The sequence below is a fragment of the Heptranchias perlo genome, chromosome 16 (genome assembly GCF_035084215.1).
Source record: "Heptranchias perlo isolate sHepPer1 chromosome 16, sHepPer1.hap1, whole genome shotgun sequence".
Classification (NCBI taxonomy): domain Eukaryota; kingdom Metazoa; phylum Chordata; class Chondrichthyes; order Hexanchiformes; family Hexanchidae; genus Heptranchias; species Heptranchias perlo.
In genome coordinates, this window is record NC_090340.1 from 33,582,762 (window position 1) to 33,600,942 (window position 18,181).

At 41.3% G+C, this 18,181-nt stretch overlaps 1 protein-coding gene across 1 annotated transcript in view; it reads left to right on the plus strand.

The window, feature by feature from the left end:
- Nucleotides 1–13,406, plus strand: part of si:ch211-212o1.2 (uncharacterized protein LOC492735 homolog) — a 110,828-nt gene extending 97,422 nt beyond the window's left edge. The window contains exons 5-6 of the mRNA XM_067997915.1: nucleotides 1,264–1,476; nucleotides 10,982–13,406. Coding sequence (XP_067854016.1) covers nucleotides 1,264–1,476; nucleotides 10,982–11,103 — 335 coding nt within the window. The 3' untranslated portion in view covers nucleotides 11,104–13,406. The remainder of the gene's footprint in view (nucleotides 1–1,263; nucleotides 1,477–10,981) is intronic.
- The last annotated feature ends 4,775 nt before the right edge of the window (nucleotides 13,407–18,181 follow it).

Consider the following 18,181-nt stretch of genomic DNA (forward strand, 5'->3'; position numbering starts at 1 on the left):
TCAAATGTTAGAAAATTGCATAGACTCTCACAGCTGTTGCCTGACCAAAAACATTTGGGAATTTTGCAGGCTGCAAAGGACGTGCGATACTCATTAGGTTAACCATATAAAGAGTTGATGTAGTAGGCTTTTGGAACCAAACTGTGCTTTCATCCCAAAACACTGTACAGGTCAGCAACCTCTTTCTTCTCCTCATGCAGACTCTCCTGACAGGGAAAGTGCTGTTGCTGTGAAAGGAATTCATCACTTCTGGTAATAGTAATGCACGCCATTGTACAACCATGTATTTTGAGATTGGCCATTAGATGGATTGAACCTCATGCTTAAACCACTCTCTGGCCCTAAACTAAACACAAAATACAATGAATATTCATTACTACAACACTAGTGAATGGCTGATTTAAAACCGACAATTCTGATTTTTTTTTTTGACCAGAAATCCTCAATTTCTGGGTTGAAGAGCAGATTCTGAATTGTTAGATCAACATCACTAGCAAAACAAGGAAAGTGGTGTGTAATGTTGAAACTTACAATACTGACTTGGAGTCCAGACTATAAATCTAACACTTTCTAACCAATGTGAATAGTATGAATTTTCCAGATGTGCTTGCTACCTTGTTTTTGCAATTTTAAAAAATGAACCTTGCATCATGAGATGCATATGCCTTTTCCATTGTGGCACATTAATGTTTGTAGTCTGATCTGAGTCCAGAAAGAAGAAAATTACTACAGATGTATGAGGCAAGTGTTGCATAATTACATAATGGAAAAGTCATGCTTAGAAAGTAAAAGAATTATTGGTGAACATTTCTACGATACTCCAAAATGGAAGCCAGTCCATGTTGATTATACCTGCCTGGGATTTTATTTGATTACAGTAGACCTCCTGTTACTCTTACTGAACAATTTATAAAATTTGAAATTCTGTTCTTGTATTCCATTAGCTTAGCAGGAAATCCTGTAGAGGTTAGAAGTTGACCTTGGGATTCTGTTAGATTATTATAAGACTTTACTGGATCATGTTCTCCTGCCCCATTTCCCATCACCATACTCTATCCCATCAACCATCATAAAACATAGTAGCTAGATTTGAAGTTCATGTCTAACTCATGAAAAATAATACAAAGAGAAAGTGTTTTATTTTTCTCCAGATTATTAGCCCAAAGGAAATGTATTTCACTAATATTAGCACATATTTCAGTGGGTAGTTTAATTGCTGTAAGATGAAGCTTGTTTTGGTTCCTTTTTTGTTTTCTTTTGCAGAAGCTGTCTATGAATCTTATCCCTGGGACTGCTACGTGTTCTGTTTAGGCATATTTGTGACAATGACCAATCAGATTCACAAGTGGTCTCACTCGTACTTTGGTCTGCCTCGCTGGGTCACCATCTTGCAGGATCTTCACATCATCCTGCCCAGAAAGCATCACCGAATCCATCACGTTGCCCCTCATGAAACTTACTTCTGCATTACCACAGGTGGGATCAGAGTTGCAAATGCTTTTTTCAGAACCCAAGTACAGAGGTAGAAAACTGTACTGCCAACGTTTACTTTTTGAAACCCACATCCTTGAACCAGAACCAGTTTAATTAAAACAGCAAGCCTTGGTTACATTTGTTTTATTGTTTAGTAATTTGCATATGAACATTCCAACAGTGGAGCATTTAATCTATAAATGTAATCTTACCCAAAAGCCAAACTATTTTGCTAATGTAAAGTGAACACTCAACTCTGCTAAACACTGATGTTAATATGAGACCTATAGGACGGATTACAGGATTCACTCACGGCACTTTATTTGTGTTGGCTATGGCTGTAAAAGGGAAATCAACTTGTATCCCACCCTGGAGAGAGATGAGTAACTGCCTACCTTTTTTTTATTGTATTTCTTTGTATTCACGTCTGGCTGTGACATATTAGTGGTAGAATTTAGGCGCTAGCGATGACTTTTATCACTTGTTGGTGGAAATTCCCATCCAAAAGTAGTTGCCATCCCAAGGCTTACGATCACTAAAAGTCAGTAACAATGCTGTCTAGTTTCCACCTGGGATAAAATGTTCCAGAGTGGGATCGATCACTTTCTGCCTGTGTAAAACAATCTTTCATAATCCAAGCTAGATGGAGCTGTTACTGAATTTTGTTTTGTTTAGGTAAAGACATGGCCCACGTGAGTGATGCAATGTAACAACCTGGGTTATCTCTAGGCCTTGTTCCAGTCAAAAGTTACATCATCAGATTTGAAGGATAAGGCCATTTTGGTATATCCTGATCTACAATAAAGGAGAAGTTTTGTGTTTATGTTCTACACCAAAAGCACTACACAACCAGACAAGGGTATAGAAATGGTCATCTTGTCTTGAGGACATTAGGGACTGAGTAGTTTTTAAACTAACAACAGAATTCCTACTTTTGGTTTTTCAGACTGTCACAAGAAAGCCAGGCCCATGTTTTACATCCAGAAGTATCCAACTCCAACATCCTCCTTGTTGAGGAAGCTAGGCTCACTAACAGCCATCGGAAAAAATGATGAGTTGTTTTGTAGGACACCAACGATGAGTGTATTTATGAACAATCCACAGGAGAGAGCATCTGTTTCAAGGGAGAATGTGGCCTAACAGCCCTCTTCTCTCTTAGGAATTTAATGTTCTCAGTTCTTAGTAAGCAACACTCTCCACATCGAATTGTTAATAACCTACTGTCAGTAGTAACAAATAGACTTGAATAAAACAGAACCAGCAGAAAACAAGAAAAATTGGCTGCACAGGGATCAATCAGGGATTTACAGTAGCCTTGAAATACTGCTTTAGTTACAGCATTTTAAAAAGACTTTTTTTCAAAAAAAGGAAATGTTTTACACGTGTCTTTTGTTCAGCTGCAATATGTTAAAATTTGGTTTAAAATTGGATTGTAATATTCTACAATACACAAGAATAGGTGATTACCAGGGACCAAATTGAAGTGCTGGTTGGACTTACACATTTCTGATTCTAAGTGAGGTATACCACAGTAGAACCATTAACCTGACCATTCAGTACCTTAGCCTCTCATTTCCACTGTTTTAACAACTTCATCTTCCTTTTTGTTTCAAAAAAAAGTTGTTGCTTGTAATTAAATGGCAGGATTTGCAATTTTTCATCAATGATGAAACTACCTACAGTTTTTCAAATAATTTAATCTCTGAAGAAAACTGGTACAGTATTGGGGGAGAGGCATGGGATAGTTTAAACAGGATGGAAGCTTGTTAATGTTGCTGTTAAGGATTGCATCCATTGAAAAACAAAATATCTTTAGCTCTTGGAATTTAATCGAGAAGGCTCTGAGGTATTGGGGTTCTCACTTTAAGGCCCTACTAGATGTTGGATCTCAATGGTACTGTTGTTGTAATGAAGGATATGGACTTTCTATGGTAGCAACACTGATGAAATTTAAGGTTTTATCTCTCTGTTTGTCGTCCTTTGTGTTTTGTAGAATCTGTTTTTCTGAATCTTGCTTAATGTATTATATTTACTGTCTCGTTTCTCCCCCCCCCCCCCCCCCCCCCCAGGTTAGATTGAGGCAAATTACTCTTGGATTATATTGTTTGCTGTGCTTATCTACGACTGCTATAATAGAAATATTTGTGTTTCTTTGCTCTGTTCTTCCTATATATTTAATGTGCGAATGATACTCCTAATTTACATGAATTGTTAGGCTGGATGATAGAACAGTACTTTGGAACATCATTGCAGTGCACGAAAGAGAACTGCAATATCGGTCCATGCTTCTTTGTCATTCTGGCATCCCTTACACACTGGATCTGGGGAATTGCATGTTCTTTAATTTCCTGACATCATCAGAACCTCCCCCCATGTGACTCCCTGTTCCTGCCCTGTTTAAAGGCCCAGGACCTGTTTTATAGTCAAGTCCTTGTTCGCTCTTTCCGCACTTGGAAACCGACAAAACTTGGAAAAGCCAATGAACAACTTCAAAAAAAGCTGACACAGCTTCCCAAAAGCTGACAGTTCAGAAAACAACCTGAATAAAAGTCTATGACCAAGGCTACTGCTCAAGTACTGAATAAGTTAAATTCCTTTTTCTTATAATGGATTTCAACATTTTTATTAGTGTTTTGGGATCATATCCCACAATTCACTTTGTTTTTCTGTGAAAACTGAAATCTATTGGCCTCACACATGAAAAGTAGTTACGATGGGACTGCAGTGGGGCATGAACCTGTCAGGACTTCAGCTACAGCTGTACCCAATATTTTATCAGCTGTATTATAATAGGGGGAAAAATGAAGTTCACAAGTGCAATTTTTGCAGTGGTAGATTTAGAATGTTTTGAAATGGGAAATGAGTTCTAATGATGCAAAATTTACTTCCTAGGAGGATCTGGCGTCATGACCCCATCCAGGAAATTTTGATTTTTGACCCATTTTTGGTGCATTTTCCAGTATTTTGAAGTGTACTGTGACTCAGCATTTGAAGTCAAACATTATTCTGGAATGTTTAAATCTAAAAAGTTGTTCCATGTCATCCTTGACTCTTGATATTTGCATCATTAGAAGGTGATGTAGAGTGCATATAACACAGCAGACTGACTTGTGCAGGTGCCATTGCTTAATGAGATAATAATGGTCTGCAGGTTTACTTACAGCATGCTAAATCATTGAAACAGTCAAATAATAGAACATTCTTAATACAAAAAACATTAATGTGAAGAATATAACTTTTTAAATTCTGTACTGTTCCTCGAGTGCAGGAAGATGTCTCATTGCACTTTAAATTGAGGAAAAAACATAACAATTAGTCAATAAATTATGGCATGCAAGCAACTCTCCGACATCCAGTGCTCTACTGCTCCAATTCACAAAGGTGTTAAAATTGGATCGCCATGTGGTGAAGGATAGAATACTAGAACCTGGTCTTTAGTAGCTTCCAAGCCTTTATTCACAGAGATTCCCCTTACACATACCCCACACCCTAGCTAAGCTCTCTTTTATAAAAAGGATACAGGAGAGTCCCCAATTGATACCCACAACCTGAATACAATTAACACTAATTGATATAAATCATACAATTAACAAAAGGAACGGTATCCTTTCCAGTCCAAGTTCAGAGACACTGCACCCCATCCAACTCCCAACCATTTCACTGAGGCACTGGCCTTGATTATAACTCTCCTCGCCTGGCGGAAACCAGGCAGGGGGGGCATTTAAAATGAACCGGGGGACATCTTTCCTGCCCCTATCTGGACGACTGCAATTTTAAATTGCAGGCGGCAATGACACCCACCCAAAGCACCTTTTAAATATGCAGGCCAGGCTCTGATAGTGTCATCAGGTCCCATCTGCTATTTTAACCTGAGACTTAAGCTGGGGAGCAGTGGTGATTTCCCTGCCAGGCCAAACCTGCTGGGAACAGCAGCCAGTGCCAGAAGAGGCCCAACAAGGTAAGCTTTTAAAAAATGTATTTTTAGTTTCCTTGTAGACTAGGAGGAGCAGGAGAACTTGGGCCCCCACTGCCCTCACCCACTCCCCCCGACGGGGATTCCTATCCCAGAGCCCGCCAATGGATTTACCTTGTGCCGGGGACCATTCCGTGGGTCTCCTGCAGGGGTCCCCTACCGCCTGAATTCCCACTCTCGTCCAGCCAGTGATTTCTGCCAGGTGCGACGGGAGTCCAAACTTGCGTATGTAAATGAGGCCCAAGCCTGGTATTCTGATTTCTGAGTTGCCTGCTTCATAAGAAACTGATGTTCACTGTTTGGCATCAGACCCAGACTCATGTATAAGGACATGCTATGTTTAGAACTCACTACAAACCAGAGAATGGCCTACAGAGTATGCACAATAACTGGTAACTCCAACTTGTCCAAAACGCAGCTACCTATAACCCTGTAGTGCAATAAGTCTCAACCATTACCCCTATCCTTGCTGACTTACACTGGCTCGCCATCTGTGTGTTAAATTTAAACACCTCATTCTTGCTTTCAAATCCCTCCATCTGTTTGACCAAGGTTTCGGTCATGTCTCCTTATCTCTCCTTCCATAGCTAGGCATCCTGTCTATTATGAAGTGACTTGAGATCTTTTGTATAATATTAAAGGATTTTTATATATGCAATTTATTGTGTTAAGTGTAGTCGCAGCAGCCTCAGCGGTAGTAATATAGTGTAGTATTGCCCAGAGGTTAAATGGAAATCGTTGTTACTGTAACAGCTTTCTGAAAATTGACGTACCCTCTTATGTTCTCCTAATTTTCAATTAGCAGAAGAACAAACACTCTATCAGATCATGTGACTTAGACTGTAAACCACCAATCAGATTTATCAAATGTAAGGATTAAACTGCAGCATAAAGTAAATATAGCAGATTTCATTTGATTATGGAATATTTGCTTTAATTCTTCTCAGATGTACAAAAATAACAAAAGATGTGACACTTTGCTAATTCTCTTAATTGTACTAAACTTAAACCAGCATCTGCAAAATAAAACTTATATATGTGATTTTGTCTACCCATCATGGAGTCTCTATGTGCCACCTCCATACAGGCTGCAATGTAGTGATACAAGAAGAACTAATTAACTGCTGCAAAGGTGTCTGAGTTATACTTTCCATTCCTTTGAAATTCAACCAGGGACCAAGGAAATCAAGTCTGTATCTTTCACGGTTGCATAAGGCTTTCTGAACAGCCACAGGCCTAAAACAGCGAGGATTATTGCTGGCCTGGACCAGCCCCTCATGTTGGGCCACTAGATTCAAATTAAAATAGAGTTGAATATCTTGGCTTCAACCTGGGATCAAATTAAACTCTTTTGAACACTTGGATAGACTGTGGCACATTGATTTAATATTAAGCAATTAATATACTTGGCTATTTTAAGAACAAAATAAGTAGGGACACAAAGTTGCAATTAACCCATTAGTTTACTGTTTCACCGTAGCTGTTTGGCTCCAGGAGTGAATGTCCTGGCTTAATGAAATTTATAATCCTCAAGTTGAATTGTTTTCAAGAGAATCTATTTAACCACAAAAGGAAAATAATACACCATGAATAAAATACTCCATTTTCATCACCATCTTCACTTTATTCTTTAAACCCAAACCCATTCGAGACCCTGTTGGAGAGAAGCTTTCTTACACACTTTAAATCTCTCACTGTAGGTCTTTATACAAGATATTTCACCCAGCTGTGTCAGGTTGCCTGGTGAGTGATCAAATTAAATGAAACTAAATAAGAATACGTTGTACAGCGATGGAGAATACAAGGAATTACTGATATTAAACAATAATTAAGAGACAGTAGTGGGCTGGATTGGTTTCCATCCTAATCCATTTCAAGGAATGCTTTTACCAGATCAGATTTCATTTTCAGGGTGCAAATTACCAGGAAGGAGTCCTTCCTTTTGGCCCTTCTCAGTTTCCCAGGTCTCTACAAAGTGCCTTTCAGTAGTTGCTGAACACGTACACCTTCAGCGTATTCATGTGTATTCTGGTTAGCCTAAACTTCCAGCTGGGACTATCAGGCTGGTGGTCTAGCAAGTAGTCTATACCTGACAGTGGTTGGGTTTTTGGTCAGTCACAGGAAGTTGAAACTGAACTACTCACACAAACTTGTGTTTCTAGGGGCATGCTTTTGTACAGTCAGGCACAGGATCCTGACTGCACCCAAGAACAGATTTGAGATGTCGGGGACTTCATATCTTCCTTGGAGGAAGGCATCGATCTAACAGCCTAGAATTTCATGTGGATATTGGGGCTTAAAGCAGCCCACAATTTGGAGTTCCCAAAGTGTGTTGGTTCATGAGAGCCCTTCAGTTAAATTTGCTCAGGCAGTGGTCTCCCTGCAGACTCTTCTGTTTCATGTAGACAAGGTATCAATGGTGGACTCGGCAGCATCGACTTTCACAGGTTCTCCTTTGGGCATTTACCCCCCCCCCCCCCCCCCAATATTTCACAATACCACATCACCATTGGAATGGGGGGGGGGAGCTAATCTCCAAGACAAATGAGTGTAAGGTAAGTGGGCGTTCGTACAGTCCAATCACTTGGAATTTTAGGCAGGATGCTGTTGCAGCATTTTCTATCCTTTACCGGGGGGAAGTTAGTATGTATTTGGTTAGATAGTACCTCAATAATATGTACATCAATAAGTGGGGAGAAGAGGAATTCATTTTTGTTTGTTATGTTGAGACATAACCTGGATAATACCATGGTTCCTAGCCCAAGGAATATCTCTCATCCAATTCCCGGTGGTAGTAGATGACTTGAGGATGATGCTCCCAGTTGCCTTACTGTCCATCCACAGAAATGGAAGATCCATCCTCAGATGAATTGAGAAATGTTCTGCAAATTAGATTGAGCTATTGGCAATCTCAAAAAATCTTGATCTCTGTCAGTTCTGCTCCAGGGTAACGGGTGCATCCATGTGGAAGCAGGATAGCCTCACCTTTTTCTGGACACTGTTGTTTCTGTGTGTTCCCTCCCTCCCCTGGTCTCCAAGGTACTGTAGAAAACATGGGCAGATCAGGCAAAACTCAACCTGGTTATCCTGCACTGACCTGTCAGCAGTGGTTTTCTTGTGATCTTGGCAATGATATCAGCAACATAAGCCATCTATGCCATGTCTGCTTGAACTAGCAATTTCACCTTCTGTTCCTGGTACCTGGCACCTGCTCAAACATGTTAGAAAATCTGAGCAAGAACACTCTCGAGGACACAATACAACTTCAGTGCACCGAACTTCTTAATAGCCCTTTATGATATGTGTGAATACCAACTGTTTGCTTTTACAGTGCTTTCCCAGAGTGACAGCGTGTGATGTATGTCCTCTTGTGCTTCATCTATGTGCTACCCTAGTGGAAGTAGTATGTGAGGTGGTTGGCTGTTGTGTCTGTTCAAGCCTCTTGGGATTGAGGTGTCCCTTGCTCCCCTTCAGCTGGGCCCTGAGAAAGACCAGCTGCAGAAACTCTATTTCCACAATTGTAGGGGCACCCTGAACTTGTGCATTTTCTGGCACATGTTCAGGCATTGGGAAATACTGTTGGGAGGTTCCAAATGTTCCTGAGAGATGCATAATCATCTGTGCCCATTCCACCCATACCATCACTTAACAATGATCAGTGTGACAGCAGACCCAATGGCATCAATGAGATCATTAAAATACTGCCTCATGGTTCTCTCTAGCCAGCCCCCAAGAGGCAGCCAAATTCCACTTGGGAATTCAAGGCCTCTATGGCAGTAGTCTTGAGTATTCACAACATTGTAAAACCACCTTACAAAGCTGCATATGTGCTGCTAGTGAACTTTTTCATACAAATCACCACCTTCAGTATGCTGCTTGGCATGGTACCCAATGCTCATAACGTATCCTTTTAACTTTTTAAAAAAACAGGTCCTGTGAGGTCCAGGTCCCCAGACTTATCAGCTGAAGTGGGACAGGACATGACTCTCTGGATAATTAGATTGTGCTCCTCCTTAACCACGACCAGCTGCTCCTCTTCACTTGTGCTTTGTGTCTAATTCATTGCACTCCATTGTAGCTCACTGTCTCAATCCAATGAGTATCTGAGCTGGTACTTCAGAGAAATAGAGTGAATGCCAGTGTGTGCTAAATCATTAGCATACCTGGTGGCACAGGGGCCTGGGTTGCCTTCCTCTGGAAAGCTAGAGAAGGAGAAGAGGATAACAGTTTGCACTGGTGTCCTTATAAGAAACCTTCAGATTTGGCTTTCAGTAGGGAGTGACATAGTGAAGTGCTTCAGTATATGGTTTGTTGTCAGTGAGTGAATGATGAGAAGAGAATATTTGAGCTGGGGGCAGTCTTCCTACTTCATCTCCAGTGTCAGCCATTCACTGTATTTGTAGGTTTCCTCCTCATATGGGGCTAAAGGATAAATATTAGAGGTCCTCTCCTTTAATTGTTTTCTCTCACTTTCTTGTTATGGGTTATCTTCTCCTGCAACTAGAATAGGATATGTGAGGAATTTCAAGAATCATGATGGCATGCAGTAATACCCAGATATCACCACGATGCTTGTGCATTAGTTGGGGAAATTCTTTTGGACTGAATGTTCTTATAGATTTTTGGACTCTAGGGGAATCAAGGGTTAAGGGGATCAGGTAGGAAAGTGGAGTTGAGGTCGAAGATCAGCCATGATTTGATTGAATGGCGGAGCAGGCTCGAGGGGCCGTGTGGCCTACTCCTGCTCCTATTTCTTACGTTCTTATATATGTAAGGGTGAGAGTGAAGAAGCACTTACAGTTGAAGGCTGGGGGTGCAATATACACCCTACTGTATAATGAGCATTCATGGTGAGCTTTGAAAAGTACTTTAAACTGTGTGAGGGAAAGGTACTTATAAATGCTTAGTACACTGCATTACGGAAGGTAATGATGTACTCTTCTGCCTTGCTGAACGAGCAAGATCATTAAATTTCTTCCAGGTGCGCACTCAGGCCACACAACTTTTCCCATTGTTCTTGGAGTCTTGCAATGCTCATTGTGAAGAGGATCTCTTCTATCTTACTTCCTTCAGTAGCATTGTAATGGTCTGAGCTGAGAATTGGTCTGGGCTGCTGAACTCCTTCCAGTCAGTCTTTCACCAAAGAAGTGTGTTGCCTTGCTAGCAAACCATGATACCCATCCCTTTAAGTAGCTGCAGGCCTTTAAATTCTGCAGCAGCACAAGATTTCCTGTCTGCTATTGGACAGGCTCTCAATAACAGTGTTTTTGATGGTGGAAGCTTGCCTACTCTGTTAATGAAGCTGACCCTGGAAATGCACATGGGATAGAAACACGAAAGGTTGAAGTAAATTGAATTAGCAAAAAGACCACATTAATGATATAAAAGTTGGTAAAGGAACACAACAGACTTTAATGAGGAAAATGAACTGCATTTGTCCAAGATACTGAAGTGTGGTTACATTGAAGGTCTAAAGGTTTGTGACGTTTGAGACTACACACTCTGATGCATGTAAATGTCTTTTGTTGCACTCAGGATGGCTGAATTACCTTCTGGAAAAGATTGGATTTTGGCGGCAGTTTGAGTATCTCGTAACACATCTAACTGGACACAAGCCAAGGACTGATGATATGAAGTGGGCCCACAAGATGGAATAAAAGACTGTAAACTGACTAATGGTATGTTGGGCAACTGAAGAGGCTGAGCCATGCCTAAGAAGAGAAGAAGCTTCTGATTAATTTCCCTAAACCTTGACCAGCACTTAGAAACTTGCATCGTTACAAGATGGCGATGTATGTTTGAAAGACTTGTTTATATTTGCAGATCATTGCTGCCATTCATATGAGCTGCTTATGAAGGTGTAGACATAATTTTAGAAAGCAATCCTTTGCTTACCACTTTACTATAATGCACAAGTTGCTGACCATGCAGATATTTTATACCCAGTATATCGTCAAAAATAGCACCAGCAGCATTTTAAGCAAATGAAAAGATCAGGGTACCTTTTTAATGGTGAATTTTTAAAGACTATGGCAAAAGTGACTGTGTCCTGATCAGCCTTAAGCACTGTTAAATTGATTGTTATCCCTGTAAATTGCAAGATCCCGTATGGGCACTTCATAAAAAGATTATTTGTGTTTAGTAACTATATATTTGTTTTTTTTTGTTTTTGAGCACTGATATTGGTGATTGCTTTATGTGAGGTAACACATAATATAGAACCAAGACAGAGAGGCCTTCACACTCCTAATGTAGCTTCACAGTTGCATCATTGTACAAATAAACAAGTGCATCGCTAGAAAACTCTGCTGTTCATTTTGGTTGTGAAACAGCTCCGATAAGGAACTACAGAGATGAGTTAATAGGTCCATCTGGCACTGGTTTAGCTTCTGTGGAGATAGATCTTATACCACACATAAGAATTTATGTGGTCCCAGAGGCATGGAAATATGCATCCTATGTGGTCTTCCTTATCAGCTGCAAGGACCTGTGACAATATTCTCTCAGTCTCATTCCCTGCAGAAACCACAGATGTTACGTTTATATTGTAGAACCACTTCTACTTAAACTGATCCCGCAGTGTGCTTTGTCTTCTGGTGCCCCGCAGTCCGTCCTGTTTATACTGTGGGGTAAATCTGAGATTTAGTGCCAACACTGAAACAATTGCGCATGTGTCTTTCTTGCAAAGTCCTGACTGCAATTTAGTTTTTCTGGCCGTAGACTTTGTTAAGGTCCATATAAGACACCATGGATGCAGCCAGAAATACGACAACATATCGCAAGCATTTCTAGTGGCAGCAGCCATTTATATTTGCTTCTTACAGTGCACAGAAATATTGCCCGACGGGCTGGTGCCGGAGGCACTAGTTCCAGCTCATTTATAGTACAGTGCTGCTACTAAAGTTCGAGATGCCTCTGGTGATGGTGCTGAAATATAAATGTGACGTTACTCAAGCGATGCAGACCCTGTACCATCACTATCTCACTTTGGCAGCTGCAGTTGGGACTTCCTCCTCTCTCAATCTAACTCTTATTCCTCTGTTGTGTCCCATATGTCAGTTTAATTCTTGCGCATGTCCTCTATCACACTCCCTCTTTCTCTCTCTTTACTTATACACACACACACACACACACACACACACACACACCTGCTTCTTGGCCTTATCAGTTTAATATCTGTTATGCAACATTCTAACTTAATCTCTCCCTCAGTTTCTTTCTCACCTGTTTATTAACTTTTACTCTAGTCACTATCAGTTTCTCTTGTACTGTTGATTTATCTAGGACTGGGGAAGATAAACTTCTCTACTCCTCTTCTGTCACTTTGGTCTCCCCACGCTATGCACACTAAATGTAATTACAATTTATAGTTAATATAAATATATAATACGAATTATAGTATTCCAAAAAATCACAAATATAGCACTGCATGGAGGGATAAAGTATGAATTATATTTCTACTTCCCTGTTGAGCTATCATGTCAGCCCACTTGCGTGGATACACTCATTATACTGTTTATTGACAGTTGGCAGAATCCTTATGTTCATTCATATATTCTTTATTCAGAAAGGATTCATTTTGAATGTTCTAAGGGATCATGAAGAATGTTTGTGATTTGCTAATGAATGCACATATTTTCCAGGGTTCATTAACTTTTCAAATGAAAGTGACACAGGTTGATGAACTGGGTCACTAATTGAGAGCTATTTAAATGGACCTGCACTTTCTCGCAGGCTTACCAGGACCACAAAGCTGCTTCTGTTAAACGGCAGCGCAAACTATTCGCTTGTTTCACTGTGATGTCGGTCAGTCCTCTGCTTCTGTTCTAATTTTAACACCAAGAATGTTTGAAAATGTGTGACTGGAGAGGGAGGGATTAGCAAGACTGGGTTTACTTTTACACTTGGAATATGTATCAATTATCCTCAAGTCAAGTTAATAAACATTTCTTTGCCATTCTCTGATTTTGAAAATTCAAGCTTTTTTTACTCACTTGGAGCTCAAATGGTTTAAAACCGAACTGTGATCATTGCACTATCTTAAGGTTTCCAAAATGTTTCTCTCCATTAAAGTTTTAGTAAGATTTTGCACTCATTGCGTTTTATTTTATAAGAACTATTCGTATATTTGACAATTTGGGTCATATTTACTTGTCAATTTTAGTGAGTTTATGGCGTAAAATGAGTATGCCAGTGTTTTTAGAGGTGAATTCTGGGGTGGGACCTGTTTCTGCCCCATTATAGTTTTACTGTAACTTCCATTTGTGATCTAGGGTCTCATGGGAGTCACTAGGATTTATTAAAATGAGGAGGTACAACATTGGAGTCCACAAATCCCATGCTGTTGGCTGCATCTCTGGATCTTGTGCCTGGGCAACCTGGTGCCAACCCATACTTGCCACTTGCATGGTACTTTGAGGGGGAAGGCTGGATGGTTAGCATGTGCTGCTGTACTGAGAAATGGCAGCCTCATGCAGGTCAACTCCAACCATTGCCATTCACCTGGGCTCTGAACCTGTGTTTCCACTGACCAGCAACCTGGCTGTTCCAACAGAATCCATCAGATCTTGAAAGTCCTGAGAGACAGCAGTTTGTATCCTGTTCCCCCAGGGACTGACAACTGGTATGCAGGGTCCTATGTGATCTTGCTACTGGAGCTGCAGTCTGCTTCCATGAAGAAGCAGGCACCGACTAGTCTTGGGCTGCTTCTGAGATGGGGGCTGCCACAAATCCTAGTGAAGCTGCCACATGTTCCATTGATGCCTGCAATAAAGCAAAAGTTTCTATGATTTTGCAAATGAGGGTTGTTGACTCCAGAGTCACAGCTGTCAGTTGCCTTGCAAGCTTGAAAACCAATCTCCTTTTCCAGACCACTACCCAGGAGATCTAGGTCCCCGAACTCCAAAGCCATGGGCAGCTTGAGTGGTCTTCTCCTCAACATCCTCTTCCTCAACATCCTCATCCTCATCGTCATTGTCATCATTATAGTCCACCACAAAGAATTTTCTTTGCTCCTGCTTGTCATCATCTTCCTCCTTTTCATCATCTTCTGCTCAGGAAAGGTGTGGAAGCTTCTGGCTGTCTGCTGCTTTACAGGGATGCCATAGCAGCTGTCTAGGTGTGCATCCACTAATTTGCTGTCTGCATTGTCTCACCAACCTTGCCATTTCCCACAGCTAGAGCAGTGTCTCCCCTCCAGCTCCAACGGCCGCTCCTCTTAGGAGGGAGAGTTATCTCTCTGATGTCTGAAATATCCCCTCCAGTTCCCTGCAGTTCATGGCCATCGTCTGCAGGTTTCTCCCATAATACGATTGAGAGAATTGTGTGAAGGTTAGCGTTTGAGAGGAGTCTCCCAGGCATCAGATAGCTGGTGTAATAGATCTGCTGGCATCACCCTTCTAAAGTGGAGAAAGAGGATTTAAAGTTTTGCATGCAAGTAATTTCTGTAGGAGAGGTGGTAGCACATACTATAAGATTTTGAGTGAATGCTTTCCTTAATCACAGAGCCGTGTGAAGAGTTACTTGTGCAGCTATTAATTTTAAAGATTGAACTGTGTGTCGGTGTCCAAGGAAGAAAAGGGACAGTGGCCAGTGTGTTACTTTGCCTGCACTCGTCAGGTCATTGAACTTTTTCCAGCACTGGTGTAGGGCCGGAAGAGATGCACTCAGTACCACTGCCACCTCCCACCACGTGGCACATGAAATATTTTTCTAAGGTTTCCTCCCATGCGTACCCAGCAGTCTCCTTTGCTACATTTCATCCAGGAGCATCTGACGGTTGGTATAATTGAAATTTTGTGTTCACTTGAAGACATGCTTTAAAAGTGGTACAATAGCACACACAAACCATTCATTCCAGCTACTCAACTCATTATGCCAAACACTTTCCTACTTGCCTGCTGGTCCTTCATCCTGCTGCTGTGATCTTCAGTCATTCTTGGCTTTTTAAAGGCAGCAGTCCTAATTTCCAAACCTTCCCTCCCCTACTCGCCTCAGTGTACTACACCTGTGTTACACTGGAGTTGTGATATTGAACCACCAATGGATGTATAAATGGGCTGATCAGCTGACCGAGCAATTTGCAGCAGTGGTGAAGTCCCACCTCTAGGGCACTACACTGATCTAAATGGTCCAGTGGATTTTCGGGGTCAATTTATCCAATAATCTAGATTTAGCCACCAGATTATCCTGTTCTTCTCGTGAAAGGACAATGGCAACCACAATATGAAATATTGCCAAGAGGTCACCCTATTGTTGAGTTTGCTGGGGTTTTTTCCAGCCCATTAGTAGCAGCTCTGAGCTCAATGTAAAGCTAAATTAACGAAGGAGCGGCCACCAATAGTGGAGCAGAGGGAGAAAGAAGGAGGCTAGTGTCGGAGGAGCAGAGTCCGTATGTAGGGACGTATGGCTGGAGATAGTGTGGGGCAAGGCCATGGAGGGATTTGAAGATGTAGGCGAGGGTCTTAAAGTTAATTAGCTGGGGCGCAAGGATCTAATGGAGAACTGGGTAAATACCCAGACTCTCTCATTTTGGATGTGTTGTAGTTTGTGGGGGCAGAGAAGCCTGCACCCTCCACAAACTAATCTCATCAGAAGAGATAAGATGGTACATGGATAATGTAGATACAAGTATGTGCAATGTTCTAATTACTGAGGTGATTTAATGTGCTTGTTTCCTGTAGCAACTAATTGTAATGCTCTCATTTCCTATAGTGGCTTGTCATCACATTCTACAGTGCTGAGCTACAGCACTTTTATCTCTCATGGGCTTTGCTGCAATGCTGCTTTTTCTCACAGGGATGCTTTCATTTCCTGCAGTAGTTTCTTAGGATACACTGTCATATCTCACAGTACCCTGCCTGTATGTTCTTAATTCTTTCAATCACTCAGTTTCTGACTATGCCTTGGCACATCCTTGTGTTCTTTTTATCTCTCTTTTTCTTCCCTTCTACTAAAGACATTGAGTCTCACTGGGATATGGTTCCATGAAGTGTCTTATCTTCATGTGTGAGCCCAGATGGTGACTCGGCAAGTTATTTAACCATGGAAGATTCTAGAGTTGAATCCAATGCAGTTGGCACCTGACATCCACATACGTGTACTTGGCAGCTGGAGTCACCGAATAACATTCAGGAATGGGAACCCTGGATGATTTTCCCCTCCCACCCCAGCATGTAGCCTAAGGTACTAGAGACATAAGAAATAGGAGCAGGAGTAGGCCATCTGGCCCCTCTAGCCTGCTCCACCATTCAACAAGATCTTGGCTGATCATCTACCTCAAAGCCATTTTCCTGCACTATCCCCATATCCCTTGATGCCTTTAATATCTAGAAATCTATCAATCTCTGTTTTGAATGTACTCAATGACTGAGCCTCTACAGCCCTCTGGGGTAGAGAATTGCAAAGATTCACCACCCTCTGAGTGAAGAAATTTCTCCTCATCTCAGTCCTAAATGACCAACCGCTTATTCTGAGACTGTGACCCCTGGTTCTAGACTCCACAGCCAGGGGGAACATCCTCCTTGCATCTACCCTGTCGAGCCCTGTAAGAATTTTGTATGTTTCAATAAGATCACCTCTCATTCTTCTAAACTCTAGAGAATATAGGCCTAGTCTACTCAATCTCTCCTCATACGACAATCCCACCATCCCAGGAATCAGTCTGGTGAACCTTCGTTGCACTCCCTCTATGGCAAGTACACCCTTTCTTAGGTAAGGAGACCAAAATTGTATACAATACTGCAGGTGCGGTCTCACCAAGGCCCTGTATAATTGCAGTAAGACATCTTTACTCCTGTACTCAAATCCTCCGACAATATCATCACCCTAACCCAACTGCGATTAGGTAACTCACTACAGACCGAGAATTAAATATGTCTTTATGGCTTAATGCGACAGCATGCACTGCCTTCACCCACCAGACTATTGGGGCAGCTGCTTGTGTTTCTTGTACTGACTTTCTGTGATGCTCACTGTTTCTCTCAGCGATGTACCTTCACATATGATGCTCTAATTTCTTCTGATTTGCCATGTCACTCTCATGCTTGTAGAAATGTTTGGTGTCTCTCAGGAACTTGCTACCGTGATCTAGTTTATTATGAATCTATCATTATCCAATCGTGCTCATTCCTCATACTGAAATTATTTATATACATATATGTGCATCCTTTTGATTATTTTTCTTAGGATACAATGGCAGATGATTATTAAACTGCAGAATTGAAAATGAGTTTTAGCCTTGATGTGGTGTTGGAACATGTGAACTCTACCTGGCATTCCATGAAGCAGAAGTGTCACCATTACTGTAGGTGGGGCAGAAGAAACAAATAAGCTGCAGTTAAGATGAGGATGTACCTGAAGGTAAATTAAACTATGTTAAACTCTGCAAAAAAAAAAGTAAACATCAACAACAACAACACACTTGGACCCACTTCTGTGAAATGGGAAAATATGGATCACAGGGAAAGGTGAACACCAAGTGGCATTGTAGATCAGCTTCAGCCATTCTCCAGCAGAGGAACTCTGCAAGTGGGGGGTGGGCTGTCCCATAAGACGCTGCTGGAGTTACTCTGCTTCATTCTTGTGGACCTTAAGGTCTGTAGGAGGTGTCTCTTGACTATTGGCCTTTTTGCTGAAGCAGCAAGGAAGAGGGAAGGGCAAAATAAATAGCAGGAAAAAGATAAAAATTAAGAAACTGTACCTGAACTTAGAGGAGGATTGAGCCGACTAACATCA